Source organism: Denticeps clupeoides, chromosome 3 (genome assembly GCF_900700375.1).
Source record: "Denticeps clupeoides chromosome 3, fDenClu1.1, whole genome shotgun sequence".
Taxonomy (NCBI): Eukaryota; Metazoa; Chordata; class Actinopteri; order Clupeiformes; family Denticipitidae; genus Denticeps; species Denticeps clupeoides.
In genome coordinates, this window is record NC_041709.1 from 10,035,430 (window position 1) to 10,056,368 (window position 20,939).

The following is a 20,939-nucleotide window of genomic DNA, read 5'->3' on the forward strand; positions in this document are numbered from 1 at the left end:
TGGTCCCCAATAGATGCTTGACATCTATCAGATGAGAGAACACTCAAAAAAGGCAAACCAATCAGGACAATTATTATTATTACTTTATTATGGAATATTTAAGCATTCATTTATTATTGCAAACATGTAAAAACACTTAATTTCAGCAAAATAGATAATTATTATCCTAACAATTTATTTTTAGCCCAAGCCTGACAAAATATATATTTTTATTTTACATAATAATAAAATGGAATCTTTTCAATACAAAGGATTAAAAACATCAGATATAAGACTCACAAAGTGATTCAAAATACACTTTATTGATTCAATCAAATTATTATTTTGTTTTTACAATAAATCAACAACGACAGATTTGTCAGTGAAGATGTCAAAACTGCAACAGAATATTCAAAGGGTTAATGTCTCATTAAAGACATTTCTGGTTCAGAGGCTATACCCCTGGAATAGGTTGCAGGGTTGTCGCGTTAACTGGGCCCAACATCACTGCAAACAACAGTTTGCTCCTGAGGGATCATACTTGTCCACCAACAGCACTGCAGCTCTAGAATGCCACTACCAACACAAGGTGATGACAACAGTAACACACAATGTAGGAAAGAAGTGGTGATCACAATGGGTACTGGACATCACTGCATGTGCCATATGGACTAGTGCATGGATGCTTTATGAATAGAAAACAATTGATTATGCTTAAATGTGCATTCTGAGTTCTAAAACCAACAGCTTTCACTGAATTTGGACCACACTGAGTACCATGTCACTGCACTGCAATCTCATCTTACTCAGAAGTGATGTGAAACTCTAACCCACAGTGGACAACTGTTGTGTACACAGCAAATTGCCCAAAATGGATCTCAAAAGGAAAATTGTATGAATTTGGCAATTTTTACACCAAATTGTTTTAACAAAGATGTACTAAAAATGTCTTGTGAAACTAGTGGGAAAATGTTAATATTAAACTGTTGTTAAACATCATAAAACCAGGAATTAGGAGACAAAAGAGGGAAAATGCAAAAAAAGCCAAATCCCACATCTCGAATCTGTGAGTCTGTGATACACTGACATCTTGTGGAACGTTGTGGTTTCACAGTGGCGCGCAGATTTCATCCTGAAGGTGGAGCTGTTAAATCAATTTTCACGTTAACGTTTGTCCCCTGGTCCTCACGCTTGCATAGGGGTCCCTGGCAGCAGAATCCTTATGATGTCTCACAACCCTGAAGTCAAGGATGCTCTCGCCCCTCGGTGTCTACAGTGACCTCCTGTAAACCGGGCAGGACTCTGACACAAAGTCTTTAAACTCCGAAGGGACAGCTGCCACTGAGTCTCAGTGACACATGCGAGATGTCATCTCTTTCTGTAAATCAGAGAAGAAGAAGAAGAAAAAAAAAAAAGAGAAAAACAAATTGAGCTCTTGTTTCTCAACATTTAGATCACCATACACCTGCTTAACATTGTAATCCTTCCATGTTCTCAACCCACATATGTGACAGAATATCCTAACCTATCCTAGCACAGTATGGATACAAACACCAGGGGCAATTTTTCCATGGCAGTTCACTGGATTGCCTTTCTTGATCTGGAGAAACACAGAAAGAACTAACCCCACCATCAAATGCAATCAAATATAATTTCTGTAAACTCAAAAAACATTAAGATAACATTTTAATAAGGTGTAGTAGTGTTCTGTGGAAACTTACACTGAAATGGTTTGTATCAGTGTGGAAGCCACTGATGCATCCAGAGATCAAGACGCAGACAGTAATGGATCTTTGACAGATCAGCATGTGCTTATGTGCTCTTGTGTGTCTGGGGCACGGAGTCCCACGGTGACACATCTCACACATCACAGGTTTCAAAGCTCAGGTGAGGATCCCTCAGAGCGCTCTCTAGAGCTCGATGTGTGTGTGTGGCAGTGTGTTATTGGAGGTCTCCCAGCATGCAGCAGATGTATTTGTAATGAATGTGAGTCTGATATGCTGCAAGCCTGAACTCACATCTGGGTCAGAGTCACAGATAAAGAGGAGGAAATTGGCCTTTCTGTCTGCATTTTGTATACCCAGAAGTAGACTCTTACCTGAATAATTAATCTTTAGGCTGGGGTAATTAAATACATATTTATATATGTATATCATTTTTGATGAAATATTTGTTGTTTGTCTGCTTTTTAGCATAAAAATTACTATCATCAGAGCAACTGCACTCCTCGGATAACAGATGCAGCAACGGGATGTGAAGCCACTTAGGAAAGTCGGCCTGAGACGCCCTGCAGATGTCTCCAGCATGCTTTGTAACGCAGCGTTCTCTGTGGTCCTTCAGCTTGATCATGGGAGCTTCTTGTGATGATGGGGAGAAAGCAGCCATTGTGTTTTGTTTTGGCCACTGGTGATTGCCAGCCTTTGCTTGGTGCCCAAAACTCATTCATTGTGACCAGGGGTGGGGATCTGCATGATGAAAGCCTGGGGGATGGAGCTTTTGTATAAACTCAAGATAACATTTTTATTTCACGTCAAGTTCAACTTATCTAAGTGGATAAAGTGGCATACGTGAGATAAGGAGCATCTGTTGTTTGAAAGTACAAGGTTCAGCCCACACATCCACTGACACAGGTCACACAATAAGCAGCAAGGCTGGCAGGTCGAGGCGTTGACAGGAAGTCAGGAAAACTCGGACTGAGCTTTTAATCTGCTCTCTGGCTTACACACACACTCATCTCATGTAAAACACAGACCCCAGCTGGATATATATATACCTGACCATGCACAGCCCGTTAAGCACTCCTGGAAGTGTGACTAAATGTTATGTAACAGGAATGAATACTTTTCAATGGGATATGAGTGCTGCACTTATGGAAACACACGCACACACTTGGCTCTCACCAGAGGCTCTAGCTCCTTGCGGTCTATGAGGTTCAGCTCTGTGCAGAAATAGTAGAAGTGTTTATAGCAGGTGTTGACGTGTGCTTCGGCCCCCATCTGGATAATGCGGTCGAAGTGGTGGATGTAGACGTGAACAAAGACCCGGAAGAGCCGACACAAGATCTTCTTACAGATTGGAATGAAGTTCTTGGGGAATGGAATTCCTGAAACATACAGATATGGTCATTGATGAGTGGACAGGAGCAGAGCATCAGGGGAAGGGAGATGTGGGTGGAGGTGATGAAAAGAGATTGATTGGGATGAGAGTGACAGATGGGGCAGAAAGGGGTTGGAAATAGAAGGGAGGTCGCACAGAGGTCAGCATCTGATTGGATCCGTGAGGCCGTGCTCTCTGCCTCCTCCTGACCGAGCTCAGACACACTGCCAGATTACTTGAGCACCTAGGGCACTCAGTTCTAGTGAGATTAAATCCAGACTCTGCCTCACACACACAATCTAGTTACATTTATACAAATTAAAGGTCATTTTTTGAAAACCTTCAGCAAATCAATTTAGAATGTTTAGTACGAAATACAACACAGAAATACACAATCGATGTGTTATCAAAATCATTGATGACAATGTAAATATAAGAATTTTCATAATGGGAAATATCAGTATAAAATATAAATGAACACATTAAGTTCTTAATATTCAGACCCCACATATAACCAATTGCTCAAACGTATAACATATTGCCCATTTTTGTTCCTAATTGCTTCATGACATCATCATCCATCAGAACTGTGGCCCAGCTAATGAGGCTACACATCACATGGGACATCGGTGATTCGGCTCAATATTGTAGCAAACTGATCCTAAAACAGTGTGGATGGCTTTGAGAGTCGCCTCTGCTCTCTGATTCTGGGACCACTGTTCCTGGACCAGTGCCACGGCCCGGCCACACCTCTGGAAAGAAACGATCCATCACGATCATGCTTCTGCTTTCCACATGTCCTTTTTAACACTATGATGAATGAAGAATGTAAATACAAGAGGAAAATCAGTGACATCCTGAAAATTCCTTTAATATATTCTGAAAATGTATGATAAATGGACACATTTGAAGGAGAAGAATTGGTTTAATTTTTGCTCATTAGGTAATTCCAGTTGTCAGAATTCTTTTTTTTTGGAAATTACATTAAAACTCAACTGACGTACATGTACTGTAGATCCGTAAATCAATCACAAGCACTACATATACAGGAGGAAGTGTTTGTGTGTGAGTTTCTGATTTCCAAATGAATTCACATCTCAGTGACCAGAAAACCAGACACAGAGCAGCTGACACGTCCCAAACCACACTTGACAACAAATCATTCATGAAGTAAATCATAGTGGATCTCACAAAAATCCTTTTGTCATGCAGCCATATCATACTTAAACTCAGACGCAAACCGAGGACACCGTAACTGGCACGCATATAACACAGTTATGCAATGGTGACCCACCGCCAACTGGTTTCTAATCTCCTGCATAATGAACAAACAACAGTTATACTTAACATTGACCCCAACTACTTGGTTTGGTTGGCTTTCCTCTACTGCCTCTCGGCAGGACAGCAAGCAGGTGGCAGTAGAGAGCTCTGGGTGCTGACGGCTGCTGCTCTCTACTGCCCATTCCTCTAAAAGATTCATTTTCTGAATCATTGTGAGAAAGACACTGGAGCTGATCTCAGATGATTCACCTGAATCAACATTTCCAACGCAGTGGCCAAATTGATCTATTACCACACAGAGGACCTGCTGTTATCCACAAAATGACGGCAGATCATTGGGCAAAGCTTAAACTTGAAATCTGACCTTGACCTTTTTTTCTGTTGATGTTTGAAAGTATCCATTACCCCATCCATCCGTCCGTCCTCTCAACGCCAGCACTCAGGGTTTGCTTTTGCAGGTCAACAGGGCCAAGCCTCATAGCCACAGCCATTATCTTAATCTGCCACAGTAGTACTTCATGGTAGTGTCTGAATGAAAGATTACTGGGCAAACACTGTGGCCGACATAGAAAGAATAAAAGAGATGAGGTGAAGCACATTCGGTCAAAGAGAAAGAGAAATGGTGAAAGCCGAGATGTCACTGTAGTGCACTTGCCTGCATGGCCAGCCTCTCATTAGCAGCAGACAGCGCTGATGCGGCTTTAGAAACATGTCTATTCAACGCAGGCCAATTACAGGGCTAGTGGTCCCCTGGGGTGGTAACAGCGCTCAGACTGTGGGTTCAACATGCAGTCAGCATCCACAGATCAGAATAACACACTGCATGCCAGATGACTGGACGCTACACCGCTAAATAGCCATTCGACCAAAAATAGGGAAAACACACACAAGCCCCCTGCGCTCTCAAACCTGATATTACCCAAACTGGAACCTGAGGGAGATGAATAAACAGCATTTAAATACTGTGGAGTAAAAGCATAATTGAAGAAAAACAGTGTCTTCGGGGGACAGTAATAGGCCTGTAAGGCTCAATAATTAGGCACACCTTCCGGATCCTCGATGACTACAATTAAAGACGCTTCCTATAATTACCGATCAGAGAAATACGGCCCACTCCAGAGGCATCTGGAGGCTCTGAACTGGCAGAACCAGTTCGGTGGGGATTGGATCAGGGCTAACCAGGTCATTCCACACCTTTGTGTGTTTGGGATCACTGTCCTGCTGCATGACCGATGAGAATGAAGAATTCATGGGGCTCTGAACTCTTGCTCCACTGGTGCAGACAGGTTTCTTGTGTCATTGCTGTCATCATGACCGCAGGTCTGGGTTTTATCTTTTGAATTCAGCGCAGGGTTTTCGGAAAACAACCCACAGCCGTGTTTCTGTGCTGCTCAGTAACTGTTTCATAGTGAAAATTGATGGCAGAAATCAAATAGGATGAAATAAAGTTTCATTATCTTAAGCAGAATATGTCACCACACAGTGGAACACACAGATAAAGTGTGGTGGTGACCTGTCGACAGTGCTATAGTGGTCATAACGCAGACATAACTAACAGAGATACTGACTAACTTTTAGTTGCGTAATTATCTCTGAGACCAGAGGACAGACTTCTAATGAGATTTTTAAAAAGAGGGTTTGTGGGTCCACTGTACACAGGCGTAGTGCACAGAAGGTAGAGTCCCCCATTCTTCCTCCATTTTCATTGTTGATACTAACGCTGACTTTGACTTTGACTCCTTGTTCACGGGGCACCAGCAGACTTCACAAACATGATCTTTGTTATAGTCACCTCAAGGCCACGTCCATTACCAAACCAGACATGCAGACAGATTATCACCACTTGCATTTAAGAATTCTTACTGGCAAACAAGTGAATGTGACTTTCGCAAACCCTCCCCACATGTTAAATGTAATATAGTTCCTCCAAATTAACCCCCATTATCAGCAAAAGGATCTCTGTAAAACACACACACAACCAGTAAAAAAAAAATTGTTAACAAACTTTGTGCCAACTGTACATGAACGGAAGTCTTTCTATATTTAAGCAACATGGGCATTGACCACTAAACATTGTACATGACATGCCACTACATTCAGAGTCAGTTACCCTCCTCACCATGCAGCTTCATTACATCAGAAGGTGTGAACCTCAATCTCCAGCAGGCCTCCCCCGAGCCACTGTATACGGACTTTCTTCCCTCCGGGGAACATTATAAAAGGCGTAAAAAGGGACCCTGCAGCTGCTGGACCGCCACCCCCCCTCCACTCCCTGCCACTCCCTTTCCTCTCTCCCCTCAGGCACCACATTCACACCCGGCATGTTTCAGAAGGAAGATGGGTTCAGCTCTGTTTCCTGTAATCACACAGTTAACCACGGTCCTGAATTTGTAATAGTACGGTGTGAAGAGTTCATTAAAAAAAGTTCATTAAAAAAATAGGCTAATTTGATTAGATCATTTGAACTAAACATGCTGCTACATAAAGTTTACCATCCCTTCATATTATAGAGTCACAGCTCTCCACAGTCAGTGTTGCATATGACATCACAAGTAAGTGAAATGTCAAGACAGGGTAAAGAATGAGCCACATAGGGACAGCATACAATAATAACCAGAAAAATATAAACTGGATGAATTCTGACCCAGAAACCACATTCTTTTTAACACACAGGATGACTATTATATAATCCTATCAAATGGACACATACCCAGGGGAACCTACAGCATACTGGCTCTAAAAATAAGATGAAAATAAATGTATATCTTAATTAATTTATATAATTAGTCTTGTTTCTCACTCTCCAACATCTGCATGCATGCTATCCATGTAAAAAACATGTTTTCTGTGTAATATATATTACTGAGTAATACATATTGTGGGTTTATTTGTGTACATCTGGGAAGATTGGTGTGCATTAATAGACCATTTCATCTTACTTTCATCCCTGTGTGCCTATTGAGCCCTGAGCTCGGTTCAGGTGAAGAAAGCATCCAAAACCATGAAGCTTTTGTCCACAAGCAGTTTTTGTTACATGGATGCGCTTAGTGAGCGTCACTCATGTGCCTTAGAAACGCTGGGACAAATCAATGCACACGACCTACAGCTAATTGCGCAGGAGCTGTGGCCTTGGATTGCACTTCACACGAGCAGGGATATCCTGACCACGCTAAAAAAAGGTCTTCTGTGCCAACAGCCCAGTGGTGGCGACACTGGCTCTTCCCTGAGGAAAAGCACATCCAAAAAACAAAGGGAAAAGTAGAAATCAAAACGTACAGCACATCAGTCACCGGGAAGTCAATCTGGTGTGATGTCCATCTTTATAATGTTCGAAATAAACATGCTGAATAAACAAGACTTTGGTTGATTGCTGAGAGAGAGCGGAGGCCTTGGCAAGCGCAGCGTTAACAGATGGCAGCAGTGGCTGGCACTGGAACAGGCAAGGAGCACGATGCCCGCGGCATGGTGGGATTTTTCTGAGGATCGCTCCGAGTCAGTGTGAAGACAACAAGCCATCCAATCAATCAGGATAACCTTTATGTCCCCTCCAACCATGCATGTTTGCATGCAACCTCATATTATCAGCTTTACAACGAAGCCTGACAGTTTAGATCAAACCATCCACAGTTTTAGATGTGAATTAAGACTTTGGAAAGTCTTTAGCAAAAATCTCATAATTATTCCCTGGTTGCCCTGCATCCCTACACAGGGACACAAAGACAAACGGAGAGCATGTCCAGAGAACATAGGAAAAAAATAGCTATTCACATAGCTATTCTGCAGGACCACCCATAGAGCCAACCCCCCAACGAGACACAGAGAGGGCTTCTACACACACAACAAAGTCCTCCAGAACCCGCTGACTTAACAAATTACCAAATGTGCCTGAACAAACCAGCAGTGGCGTTTGAGCTGTTAAAACCATTTTTATAGACAACAAACAACTTTTAAAAAGCTATAAAAACACGCCCATCCGATCACGGAGCGAGAGAAGCGGCGCACTTTACCCTCACCGTGACTCTTTATTTTTGTGCAGCGCACAGGCCTCTGGGCCACAGTGGTGGGTTTACGTTGGCGCTCTGAGGTCACGTGCCGGCAGGCTAACGAGTAGCCGCGTCGCCGTGTAATAAGAGGACGGGTGTCCAGGCCTCTCATTATTAGGACATTACTGCAGCGGTGACTTTTGGACAGTCTGTTTCACTTTTGTGACAGGAGAACAAAAAAAAACATTTTGCCGTTCAAAAATCGGAATTATTAGAACAAGCACGGAGCAGACGTGATGTCGACAGAAGAACACAATAAACCCCTAGACCTCCCATTTTTATTTTTACACACTTCTTTAAAACTGCTTTGCGCCATGCCAGCCGTTTAGGCATATACAGCCCTGTAGGGTTTCCAAACAGGCAATTATCTCCACGCCCACTGTTCATGACAGACGACAGGCATCTCTCTGTCTGAAGACATTTAGCCTAGTAGTTGTTCTAAGGAGGTGAAAGGTCAAATGGAATTCCAGGTGCCAAGGCACAGGATGTCACGTCCTTGTGACAGGAACTTCCTTCTCGCCCTGGTCACACTAAACTGATTAAGCAGAGGGTTCAAGCTGTATCTTCTGCATGTTTTAAACTAATACTGGTGTATTTCGCTATTGTTACTAATTAAAAACATGCAAACCGTGGCATCCCGTTATATTACTCTGTAAAACTCAGAAGCATATTTGTCTGTCATCATATCACTTTTACATGTGAAGGACTGACGGAGTTTAGGCACAGAGGAACAGCATGATGCCCAGGCACTGTTTACTTACACTACACCCCATGAGGCTCAACTGATGGCCAATGATGACTAATGGCCGCACGGTTATGATCACAACTGTCATCATTATGACTAATACTTTGATTGTGAATCAAAATATTACTTCAGCAATAAACTGAGCAAATCAACCTTGTAATTGGTTTGATTTCACAGGACAATTCCTTGTAAAGAAACAGTTCTTATTTCTCCTTCATTAAATGCCTCTAGAGGAACAACCCCCAGATATGTTAGAACCAGCAGTACACTGCAGCTTCGTCATGTCAGGGTAGTAAAAAGCTAAGAACCCAGCGCATGGTGGAGCAACTACATGCTGGTTGCAGGAAGTCCAGCTAAATCCTATTAGCAGAATCCAGCACCCAAACGTCCCTTACAGGGAGCGGAAGACGGGGTGAATTGGTGATTCAGGAGTCGTACCGTTGAATCGGGGGGGACCTCTTCGGGTCCTTGGTGACTAAATAAAGTGCTTCTTACGTCAGAGTCAGAGCCAGGCCGCGTGCGGAACTTTGTAAATCCCTCCTGACAGCGTCTGCAACCCTTCTGTAATGCAGCAGTTACATAACAAGACCCATCACAAAGTTTGCCTTGAATAAATAGCCCTCGTACTGTAGCACAAACGCACACACGCCCTTCTCAGTTTTTATAAGCAGTCCGCGATCCTGGTCTGCTCAACAAGGATTAGCGAACGCTAATCTGAAAATCCTTGAAAAGACTTGATTGTTCAAGCAACGTGCTCGCATATCTCGCCCCGTAGAGAGACGATCAGTGGCGGTTTAACACCTCAGTGGCCGGGCCGACAGATCAGGCCTTTCAACACACAATACACCTGATGCCGCATTCACAGAGACGGGACAAAGCGGCCTTTCTTCAGCCATCGCAACGAAAGGCGGGAGTCACACCTTATCACCAAATCACGGTGTTGCCTCCATTAGAGCACGTCCACTTGCGACGACAAAAGAGCCTCTCTCTCTCTCTCTCTCGGGACGTGACATCAGATGTTCCATGGCCACCGCTCGCGTGCAGCGTGTGTGTATTTTGATGCCACTCCTGACACCGAACGCCCTGATCCCAGGAGTTTAAAAGCTCAGCTGATACACAGCAGCACAGCACACGGTGCACACAGTGAAACTTGTCCTCTGCATTTAACCCATCACCCTTAGTGAGCAGTGTGCAGCCATGACAGGCGCCCGGGAAGCAGTGTGTGGGGACGGTGCTTTGCTCAGTGGCACCTCAGTGGCACCTTGCGGATCGGGATTCGAACCGGCAACCTTCTGATTACGGGTCCGCTTCCTTAACCACTAGGCCACCACTGCCCATGTGTGTGTGTGTGTGTGTGTGTATGAATAAAACCAAACAGACACAGAACATTCCAGGCACTGCTAATCCCTTTCTGATGACTCCACTAAGGGGTTTAAAGGGGTTCAGCTCTCAGCTGGTGATCGTGCCCCTTTCCGGGTGTGGCCAACGCAACATGCTGCAGAGCCATTAATCTGAGACTCCCTTTAACATTTCTGAATAAAACATGGCCCCTTCTATACAAATGGAGTCAGCGCTACAACCATGACATAGCACATGCTTCCAAGTCAATAATTGATGCGTCGCTGAGAGCGCCGAGGGACCTAAACACCAAGGGGCTGGTGCTCCTGTAAGCCACGAGGGGAACAAAGGCCGAGGCGATACAGTTTCAGTGTGGGGGAACGTTTTTTGGGAGACGAAGGGGCCTTTGGGGATCAAATATCTTTGAATAATTGACAGGATGCGGCTGATCGTGTTTCCTGTCAGTGATAGCCACCTTGGACACGGCGGACTTTAGGGAGTCTGCGCACTGTTAGCCACAGACGGGGGAGGGAAATAAATAAAGGCGAGACAAAAGCCATCAAAACTTAGCATCTACGGCACATTAATATGACCCGATCTTTCGATAATCGATGGATAGCGTGTGTCTGTCCAGAAACACATAATGTTATGTATGAAGTTTAAAGTCTGAGTAACACCTTCACTGTCCAGAAGAACGGCGGAGTTTGGTCTTTGGTTCTTCCTCAACAGCATCCGCACGCTTTTACACGCTGTCCGGAGACAAGGTCACATACGCCGCACTGATCTGTTTAATGCTTCTGAAGTAGCAGTAAGAGATTCAGCCCTTTCATGCGTAAGCTGATTTGTAGATGTGCAGAAGCTGCACACATTATGTCTCTTTAATCCCAGATATGCAGGGGCAGCCATCTATTGTGGTGAGGGCAGACGAGGGAGGTTTTTGCCGTTTGCCAATGTCACGTTCGCTAGTGTGGCAAACAGAATTCATGAAGAAATGTGCTGAAAGACACCATACATGCAGGTAGATTGTCAGGTAGGTTTTGTACAAGGACATTGTGCAGGTGACATATTGAAAGCAGGGCATTTAAATTGTCCAGAATGACGAATAAGGGTGTCATTCCTAGGACCAGAAATGCCTTTGTCCCTTGTAGTTAGTTCATTAGACGAATAAGGGTGTAACCCCTTAACATTCCTAGGACCAGAGATGGCAGTTCAATGCCTTTGTCCCTTGTAGTTAGTGCATTAGTGATATGTAGTTAATCAATAATAAAGGCGAGTTGTCTACTGAGGGGCAGAGGGGTATACAGTTACGGGCTGTGGGACATGGGAGTAGGATGTTCGTAGGATTGACAGTTCTATACTCACCTATGCTTGTCGGGAAGATGTCCTCATTGTTGATCTGGACCTCAATCCAGTCCATCAGCAGGTTCATGTAGTGTGGCGCGGGGAGCGCTGTGGGCTTCTTGTACTTGTGGTCATCCTGCCAGCGGTACTCGTAGCGCGGCCCCCCGGACATGATGGGGCACGTCTTCTCCGTGCAGAATTCGCAGACTGTGCCGTAGATGAGGTTGATGCGGTTGAAGAAGTCCACCACGTGCACAGCCACCCAGTCGTTCAGGTCCTCCCCATGAGGCAACTGCACGGCCGCCCTCAGGTCCACCCCCGAGTTTAGCGAGGCCTGCGCGCGCTTGTGCAGCTCGAAGCGCTGCGTGCCCGGCTCGAACTTGCGCTTGGGCCGGAAGGTTTTGTCCTTGTTGAAGACTTGTTTGAGGGCGATGGACATGTTGAGGGCGATGGACCTCGCTGGAGGTGCTGGTACCACTAGTAGTTCCTAATAGTAGCAGGTTGCAGCTTCTTTTCTTTGCTCTTCGGTGTCTGAAGGTAAGCCTCAGGGCATGGTATCCTGTACGAGGCAGAGCAAAGCGACAAGTCCTTACACGACTCTCTGTACTTCTCATACTCAAGTGCAAAAGTAGATCTAGTTCATGTTAAATTTTTGAACACATACATGTACTATATGTCTTAATTTGCTCAGCCTTACAGATTTTATAGAGCTTATGTGAACTAAGACAGAGGCACGTCTTTTCCCACCCTGACTTGGCATTTGTATGTGGACTGCAAACAATAAACGCTTCGAATCCCGAATCCTTCAAATCCATGAGTGAAATGTAAAAAAAAAAAAAAAAATCAGGAATGACAGGAATACTGTTGCTGCCAGCAAGTTGCAGATATGTGCAGGGAGCTGCTCAGGGCTTTTTAAGCTGATGGGTATCAGTGAGTGTGGATCCTGTTTCTACTTGCTCGGGTACCAGCACAAAAGATTATTGTGTGGTGATGTCAGGGTCGTGAACATCTCTGCTCCCCCCCATGCAGCGTACTTACAACTTGTGAAGCTTGAGGTGAATTCCTTCAATTTTATTTGTGGAAAAGTAACATTGTGAGTAGTAGGAGAAACAAGAAATGTATGGCTGTCATAAGACATTGATCATGTATGCAACTGTCCATACATAATGGAAAGGATATTTTGCAGAAATCAAATACAGTTAGAAATAACAGATGTTCTCCTGTAGTCAGGATGAATCACAGGAAATGTTGAGCACTTCCTAAAAGTTGAGTTTGCAGCAGGTTTTGGAAATCTAGGCTGATATTGACATAAATTTGTGGCTGGCTGCTTGGTTCTGTGCCAGTAGTTGGTGTTACAAGAGGAAAAAGTCTATAGACAAAAGGTAACTGGAACTTTTGGAACATTTCCTTTTGGTATTTACCTGAAATTCTGATTAGGCCATACAGCACATTTTCGCATCTGATGCCAGAGCCTCACCCTTTTTTAATCATCAGTTTCAATCAGCAGGGCGACATTTTCCCAGGCTCTTTCTTGATTTTTCAACAAGCTCAGTTTCACAGACACCCCAGGGTGATATTTATTTAAGCCGCACTGAGAACATGAGACAATTGGCGTGAAAGCACCTGACCCCTGTAGCTGCTCCATGTATTCTCCTGCATCAATGACAACTTAACAGCTGGGATGGCTGAGATTTATCTTCTTTCATATTTTATATCTTCTGCTTTTAGAGCCGCATGTGGTAGTAGCCTAGTGGGTAACACACTCGCCTATGAACCAGAAGACCCAGGTTGAAATCCCACCATTGTGTCCCTGAGCAAGACACTTAACCCTAAGATGCTCCAGGGGGGACTGTCCCTGTAACTACTGATTGTAAATCGCTCTGGATTAGGGCGTCTGATAAATGCTGTAAATGGCACTTTCATCCTCACACTGCAGCTCTCTGTAGCTTTAGAAAATAAACAATAATTTAAGTGTATTTTATTTTTATCTGTTGTTTGTAGTTCAAAATTTGAAGATTTTTGTGATCTTGTAACATTAAAATGCAACGTGTTTAATTTTTTGTTGCTCAAAATGTATGTCACAAATGCCGTATATGCCCACCACCCCTCCCAGAGCTGTTAATCAGTTTGTTCAATTAGAGTAGCATTTCTAAATCTCATGCCTGTTGGGGTGAGTAAAGAGTTGTTTGCAAATATTTAGTGTTTAATTATTTGCATATGTTGACTTTAAGTTGATAATAAAGTTGTGTAGAGTAAGCATAGCCAACACTAGGGTAGGGTGACCAGATCTCCACTTATCACTGAACATGTCCGGCCAGGTTTTTAGACTTGTCTGGGTGATATAATCTTTGGTTTCTACACGCATATCCATGCGAGTAAAAAAAAAAAAACGGCAGCGTTCACCCCCCAACCCATCCGAAACACCACCCCCAAATGGCGCCTCAATTGGTTTTTTAAAATAAATGTTCACAAGCAACACAATAGCCTAGTTCTTTTATACATAACACACAATCAAAAAGAATATATGCAGTATTATCTTGATTTTTGCGGCTCTTTTGTGGAAACTGGGTCCAAATTGCTCTTTGAGTGTTAAAGGGTTGCCTAACCTTGATCTAGAATGTATCCACAACACAAATGGGTGACAACAAGAATGTAATCATGGTCACTATAACACTTCAATCATTTAGTCATTCATTTATTCAATTCCTCATTCCTCCCTGACATGACCAGTAATGCTTCAAAATCAATAAGAGAATGGCTCTCAAAGAGTGGCAAGCAAATTATAATATGTTTTGCATAATCATGATCATATCTGCTTACATGGCCATGACATGAAGTACAACAATGATAAGGTCGCTGGTGATAATTTGTCGTTTTTCAGCTCAACTTGTGACCTCAAACAAACTAGTCTAACAGCATTTCACTACTTTCCTGTCATCTTCTGACCACACTGCTTTCTGACAGTGCTTTCTGATGCTTGTTGCTAAATGGATATGAGAAGAAGTAGAGCAAGTGTACTAATGTAAGAAACAATTCATATATACGCAACATGGTCTATCAAGCTTTTAGGGTTTCAAATGAAAGCTAAGAATAACTTCCTTTTTAGGAAATACTTCAGTTAAACAAATTGATAAATAAGTAAAAGCATCTGCCTGATAATGAAACAATTTACAAGGCAAGACAGAACAAACATGGCCTGGTCTTTTATACAACTCTTCAACTCACAAATCACGGCGTTTTCCTTGTCCAGGCATATGAAACTGAAAGTGATTGTCATTGTGATACACAGCAGCACAGCATACAGTGCACACAACGAAATGTGTCCTCTGCTTTTAACCATCACCCTTAGTGAGCAGTGGGCAGCCATGACAGACACCTGGGGAGCAGTGTGTGGGGACAGTGCTTTGCTCAGTGGCACCTTGGTTCGGGATTCGAACTGGCAACCTTGTGATTATGGGTCCGCTTCCTTACCCTCAAGGCCACCACCACCCAATTCAAACATGTACACAGAATAATTTGACTCCTTATCATTGCAGTACATAACAGGTTGTTGCTGGCATCCTTGCATTAGTGTATGTGTGTGTTTGTTAAATATGAGCTGGATGATGACTACTTCATTACACAATGTAACACGATGTTCCTTTAGTCAACGCAGGAACTGGGTGGAACTGCGACTGTGGGGGAGCTGTGGTTTTGGATTCTTTTTAAAGACAATGTTACCAAACAGACGGGAGTACGCGCTGTGGAGAAGCTCTTTAAAACATTTATGACCCCATCCTGCTGTTCGCTCAGCACTACAGTGTACAGAACCATGTAAATACCCTACATGAATATTACTCTTGTCCCGTCACAAGACTGGTGTGAAGAAATTAAATCCTCCTGATTGGTATTTTATCTTGACACAAAACAACCGAAATGGATAGTAAATGATTCATAAAATTAATATTTCATATCTTCATTACAGATTCACATAACTGGGTGAATGATATAATTTAGGGTTACTTAGCAGCTGCAATCATTAACCATTTAACCATTTATGCAAAGGAATCTTTTCTTGATTTGATAAAGATATTATTATAATGTAATTGCATAATGCTGGGGCCAAAACACAAAACAATACGTGTGTTTTATACTCAGCGATGAAAATTAAAGCATGAAGCACGACGGACAAAACCAGAACATCATAGAACAAGCCCAGCGCTTTCTTTTTGATGCCTGGCATATGTACTCTATTCCCGTGCATCTTGTTCTAAAAGCATCTGAAACCAGACTGCGTCTGCCTGAATCTGGGCCAGTGCTGAGGAAGATGATGACCTGCACTGCAGCAGCAGCCATATGCTAATTCAGCCACCAAACCGGTCAGTGGCAGTCAGCACCATAACGATTAGGCTTAAACCGTAATCCTACCCAATGGCGCGCTGTCTCCTCAAAACGGAAGCTGGAAGGTGGGACAACAGCTGTGGACCTTTCACTCAGAACAAAGTCACAATTTAGCCTCTTCCCTTCGTCATTTATTACATCGGACAGACAATGCTGGCAAAACACCTCCCGCCGAGCCTTTTTGTTATCTATGATTTGAGGTCATAAACGTAGAAGAACATCGACTTCAAAAGCAAAGAGCAAAGAAAGCACAGAAACATCTGACCAATGGCCATTAGCATCAATGTTGGTAAAGCATCCCACAGAGAGTCCCCGAGTCACAAAAAATCCAGGCTCGCTAAGAGCCAACAGAGGAACCGATGTCTGGTCTTAAGAGAAATTTACATTTAACCAATGCTGTGATGCAAAGTGCTGCAGATTTGTTAATTACAGGGTCAGCCCCCCTGGAGCAACAGGGTTAACGGTCTTGTTCAGGGACATAATGGCAGTAGGTATGATGGGGGTTGAACTTTTGACTTTTGATGTCACCCCAAAGGGACCAAAACGCCCATAAACAAATGCAATACGACAATGTAGCAGAAAAACGTCTTTTTCCCCCCATTCTTGGGCAGCTCGTTCTTAACAAACAATTCAAGGGTTTGTTCTGGCTGTTGCTGCTGCTTTGAGTTTAACCAGGCGAGTAAAAGATTTGGTCCAATCAGACCTCAGCACGTTGTGGGGCTGGCTCATGACTGTTCTTCTGAATAAGAGTGCCACACTGGAACAGAAAAGGCCTGTTCTCTAATGAGGCTTGTTGGGAGTTTCTCGCTGGGGGAGGGTGGCATGTAGGCTTGTGGGAACAAGGACACTTTTACAGCCTTCGTCCTCAAAAAAAAAAAAAAAAAAAAAAACGTGCACAGCAGGTGCTCTGAGAACAAATGATGACTGACCGCCAACGCAGCGAATCCACTTATAGGGAAAATCACGGCAGCTAATGTGTCAGAGGATGAATTTACTGACGTGACGGAACAGCGATGACATCACACTCACCCACATGGGCTGACCGGGTGGAGGGAAAGGGAGGAAATGAGGGTGGAAGAAAAGAAAAAAAAAAAAAAAAATCCCAAAATATCTGATTGCTGCAGGGCAGTGGTCTGATGTCAGAGCCGCTTCTGTTCTGCCCTCACACACACACACACACACACACTGTGCGGCCTGACTGACCCTCTGGAGACTCTAGCCTGATGCACATTTACAGTCCTTTAAACATGAGTCACCAGCGCTGCTCGGTTTTAGTTTGACTCGCACTGTATTGTTGGCAAACTCCGATCCCGGCATTATGAAAGTGAAAGTGATTGTCATTGTGCACTGAAGCGCAGCACACGGTGACACAACGAAATGTGTCCTCTGCTTTTAACCCATCACCCTGGGTGAGCAGTGGGCAGCCATGACAGGCGACCGGGGAGCAGTGTGTGGGGACGGTGCTTTGCCAAGTGGAACCTCGGCAGCTCGGGATTCGAACCTTCTGATTACAGGGGCCGCTTCCTTAACCGCTGGGCCACCACTGCCCCTGTCGCGAGGGAGAACAGCATCGCTTGACGCAACACCATCGTTTGTCCAGATTACGGCTGCACTATATCCATTGCGGCCTGACAGCTGGCATGCGGGCGCGGCGGCGGGATTAGGAGATGAGTGGACCCGCACACAAGCGGCGGCTGTGGTCCAATCCCCGAGTCAAAACTGGCCCGGCCACGTGCTCCTGGCTCGCTCCCCGGCGGCAGAGCACAAAGATGCCCCAGCTGCCCTCCCGACAGGGATTACCGCTCTTTTGTGCCTGTAGGTGCACTGGGACGCACTATCGCCGAGGACGTTAGGGTCCGATTCAGTCCTCACCGCCGTGCACAAAACGAACGGAAAAGAATCTCAAGGCTCTCCTTCGGTTCGGGCAGAGCGTTCGAACCCGTCAATGTTTAACTCACAGTGCTTAACCTTGATCTGCAAATATTCCAGGACATTCCGTCGGTCTGAGTACGTGGCTGTCTGGTCTGGGCCGAGGCGACGTTGCTCCACACTGTATCCACACCGGGGAGTAAAGTTTAGCCGCACGGAACTCGGCTTTACACGCTACACAAACACGCGTGCCACTGGCGCCGTGGACGACGTGAAGGCGAACTTCTCCGACTGACGCTCTGAACGCTGGAAATGTGTGTGCGTGACCGGAAGCGACGTTTGTGGTCGAGGCGACTGACCAGTTTTTTTTTTTTTTTTTTTTTTTTTTTAAACTTTCCCACAAACTCTTCTGAATCGTTACAGAAATCATTAGTGACAATTTACCACAGCAGCAACACAACAGAGAGCACAACAGGGCCACTCTGAAACTACTCACCCTACACAGATACTTCCGCTTCATATGTAAATTGGTGTAGGTGTTTCGCTTGCAAAAGAAGCAACTTACAGGAATTGTTCATGAGCCTCAGACACTGACCATGGCTGATTTTATTACATCACGAGGGGAAAAATAAATTCATTTGGTGGGCTATTCTACTGTAACATACATTCATAATATAAATGTTATTTCTAAAGAGCCTTTGCAGCTCTTTCAGTTGAATTAAAACAGATCTATGACCACGTCCCAGTCTGACTCAACATGTAGGCACCATCATTAAAAAAAAAATGGAACTGAATTATGATGCGGGGCAGAACAAGAGAACATTTTCTCTGCTGTTACATCTGCTCCCAACCCCTGAAACAGACGCATTTAAACCGGCTTAACGTTCATCTTAAGACCTTATCCCTTTAGAGAATACTTAGACCAACTTGTAACTTTCTTATAGTCTGACTTACGGAAGGAAACAAAATGATTTGAGTCCCAGTGAATCAGACCCGATTAGCTCACTGGTGGTAAACACGAAAGCAAGTTGTATGTCGCTCTGGACGAGGGCGTCTGCCACACGCCATAAACGTAAATGATTAAACTACCTCTACGTCAGTCCGCGGCTCCTGCACTTCCATCTTACACCCAGGACATTTCTTAATTGTGGGTCAGTGGCTGCGACCTTAATAACCGAAACTGGCTAGAGCAGCATTGGAGTTCCACTGGCCAATAATAAAAATATATATTATTATAATTTTTTAAACGACCTCTTTCGCGTGAACACAGTTGAAGTTGCGTTACTGCAGAGAGTGAAACTCCCGCGTCTTTCCGTAAAAAGTTACACGTGACTCACGACGACGTCGACACAGACCGAGTCGGAAAGAAACGCACGACCCCCTTACCGTGCTAGGCGGCGCGGCGCGGTTCGGTCCCGCTCAGCGACCGGCGGTCTGCCTCCTCCGGCCGGGAGCAGCGCCACAAATCCGCGCCGCGGAGCCAATGGGCAGCGAGCGGCGTCTGTTTACAAACGTGACGCGGCTGCGTGTGACGTCAGATTCGTCGGACGACGACCAATCAGCACGGAGCCCGACGAGGGCGCCATCTGGTGGACAGACACCCACGTCACGGTCAATACAAGAATTGCACGGGCTCACACGTGTTCGTCCTCGTCGCACTGCGCGTTGTTTACAGCAACCCCAACAAACAAAACATCAGCCAACTAACAGTGGGAACAGCCCGACGCGTGACAATGGCGGCCGCAAATGCTTCTTCATGGATTCACAATTGCAAACTGTTATTTTTCTCTGTTTCTTCCTGATGACACTCCACACAACTGCAATTGTAACGCAATAAGGCATCCTTGCCAAAAGTGTTTGTTCAAGCGTTTCTACAAATATGGCTTTGATTAGCTACCGTAATGTGTTTTGGTAAAAACCAGGCAAACAGGACAACCCTTGTAGTAATTGGTCATGATTACAGCTAATTTTAATTTACCAACCAATTAGTATAAAACATTGACCCCTTCCCTAACCAATTTTATGAATGTCAAACAAAATCCATGTAATAAAATATTATTAATGATAATTATTGCTAAATAGAGATACGGTCTCGTCGCTGCCAAAAAAGCAAAGAGTAGAATGTTGTTAGAAACCCAATCTCAAAAACACACAGGCTGAATTTCCTGCTTTTGATTTAATTACTAATGACATGAAGGCTATTTCACCATTTTCAGACCAGCTCCTGAATAGCAGCACTCAAGTAATCAATAAAAACAAGCCCTGCAAAACAAGTTTTTCAGGCTTATGCAAATGAGTCACTACTGTCACTCAAGCTCTGCACCTTATTGCATACAATCAGATAAGAAGTTAAAAATGTTTTAAGTCGAGCTGAGTTCAATGCTCTACAACGTACAGAGATGACTTTTCATGAGATGAGCAATGCTTTAAGGTCGTATGAACAATTCATTTGGCTTTTATTGAATGGGGCTTTGACCTTTATGACAATTTTCAATTCATTTGTTTAACATCCGCAAGGGACACTGCCTATATTTTGGTAAAACCCTTTTTCTTCCTTTAAGTACATGATTATAAGCACTAAATCAATCCAGCATTGATGGAATTTCCCTGCACAATTGTCTATACTGATGCCAGACACAGATATACAGCACAGGCCAAATTTTGGACACAACACATGTGTTTTCTTTATTTTCATGACCAATTTACATTGGTAGATTTTCACCTAAGGCATCAAAACTATGAATGAACACATGTGGAGTTATGCACTTAACAAAAAGTGGAAACCTGACCTCCACAGTCACCGGACCTGAACCCAATTGAGATGGTTTGGGGTGGGGGGAGGGGGACGACGACCACAGAGTGAAGGC

The 20,939-nt window shown here is 44.2% G+C and overlaps 1 protein-coding gene across 2 annotated transcripts; it reads right to left on the reverse strand.

The window, feature by feature from the left end:
- Positions 1-282: 282 nt before the first annotated feature.
- Positions 283-19,568, reverse strand: LOC114786763 (MOB kinase activator 3B). Of its 2 annotated transcripts, none has more exons than XM_028974189.1 (4): positions 19,459-19,568; positions 11,845-12,382; positions 2,880-3,082; positions 283-1,357 (listed from the first exon to the last, which is right to left on the reverse strand). In XM_028974189.1, exons 2-4 carry the CDS (start codon positions 12,260-12,262, stop codon positions 1,328-1,330), a joined length of 651 nt encoding a protein of 216 aa, XP_028830022.1. In that variant the 5' UTR covers positions 12,263-12,382; positions 19,459-19,568; the 3' UTR covers positions 283-1,327. The 2 variants fall into 2 exon arrangements, with proteins under 2 accessions (XP_028830022.1, XP_028830023.1); XM_028974190.1 differs by lacking the exon at positions 19,459-19,568 and adding an exon at positions 18,162-18,351.
- Positions 19,569-20,939: the final 1,371 nt, after the last annotated feature.

Excerpts from the sequence above, each read along its gene's own strand:
- LOC114786763 (XM_028974189.1), bottom strand. The coding sequence starts at position 12,262 with ATGTCCATCGCCCTCAAACAAGTCTTCAACAAGGACAAAACCTTCCGG. Across the intron at positions 3,083-11,844 it reads CATCTTCCCGACAAGCATAG|GAATTCCATTCCCCAAGAAC; the intron begins GTGAGTATAGAA and ends TGTATGTTTCAG. Across the intron at positions 1,358-2,879 it reads GCAAGGAGCTAGAGCCTCTG|AAAGAGATGACATCTCGCAT; the intron begins GTGAGAGCCAAG and ends TCTGATTTACAG.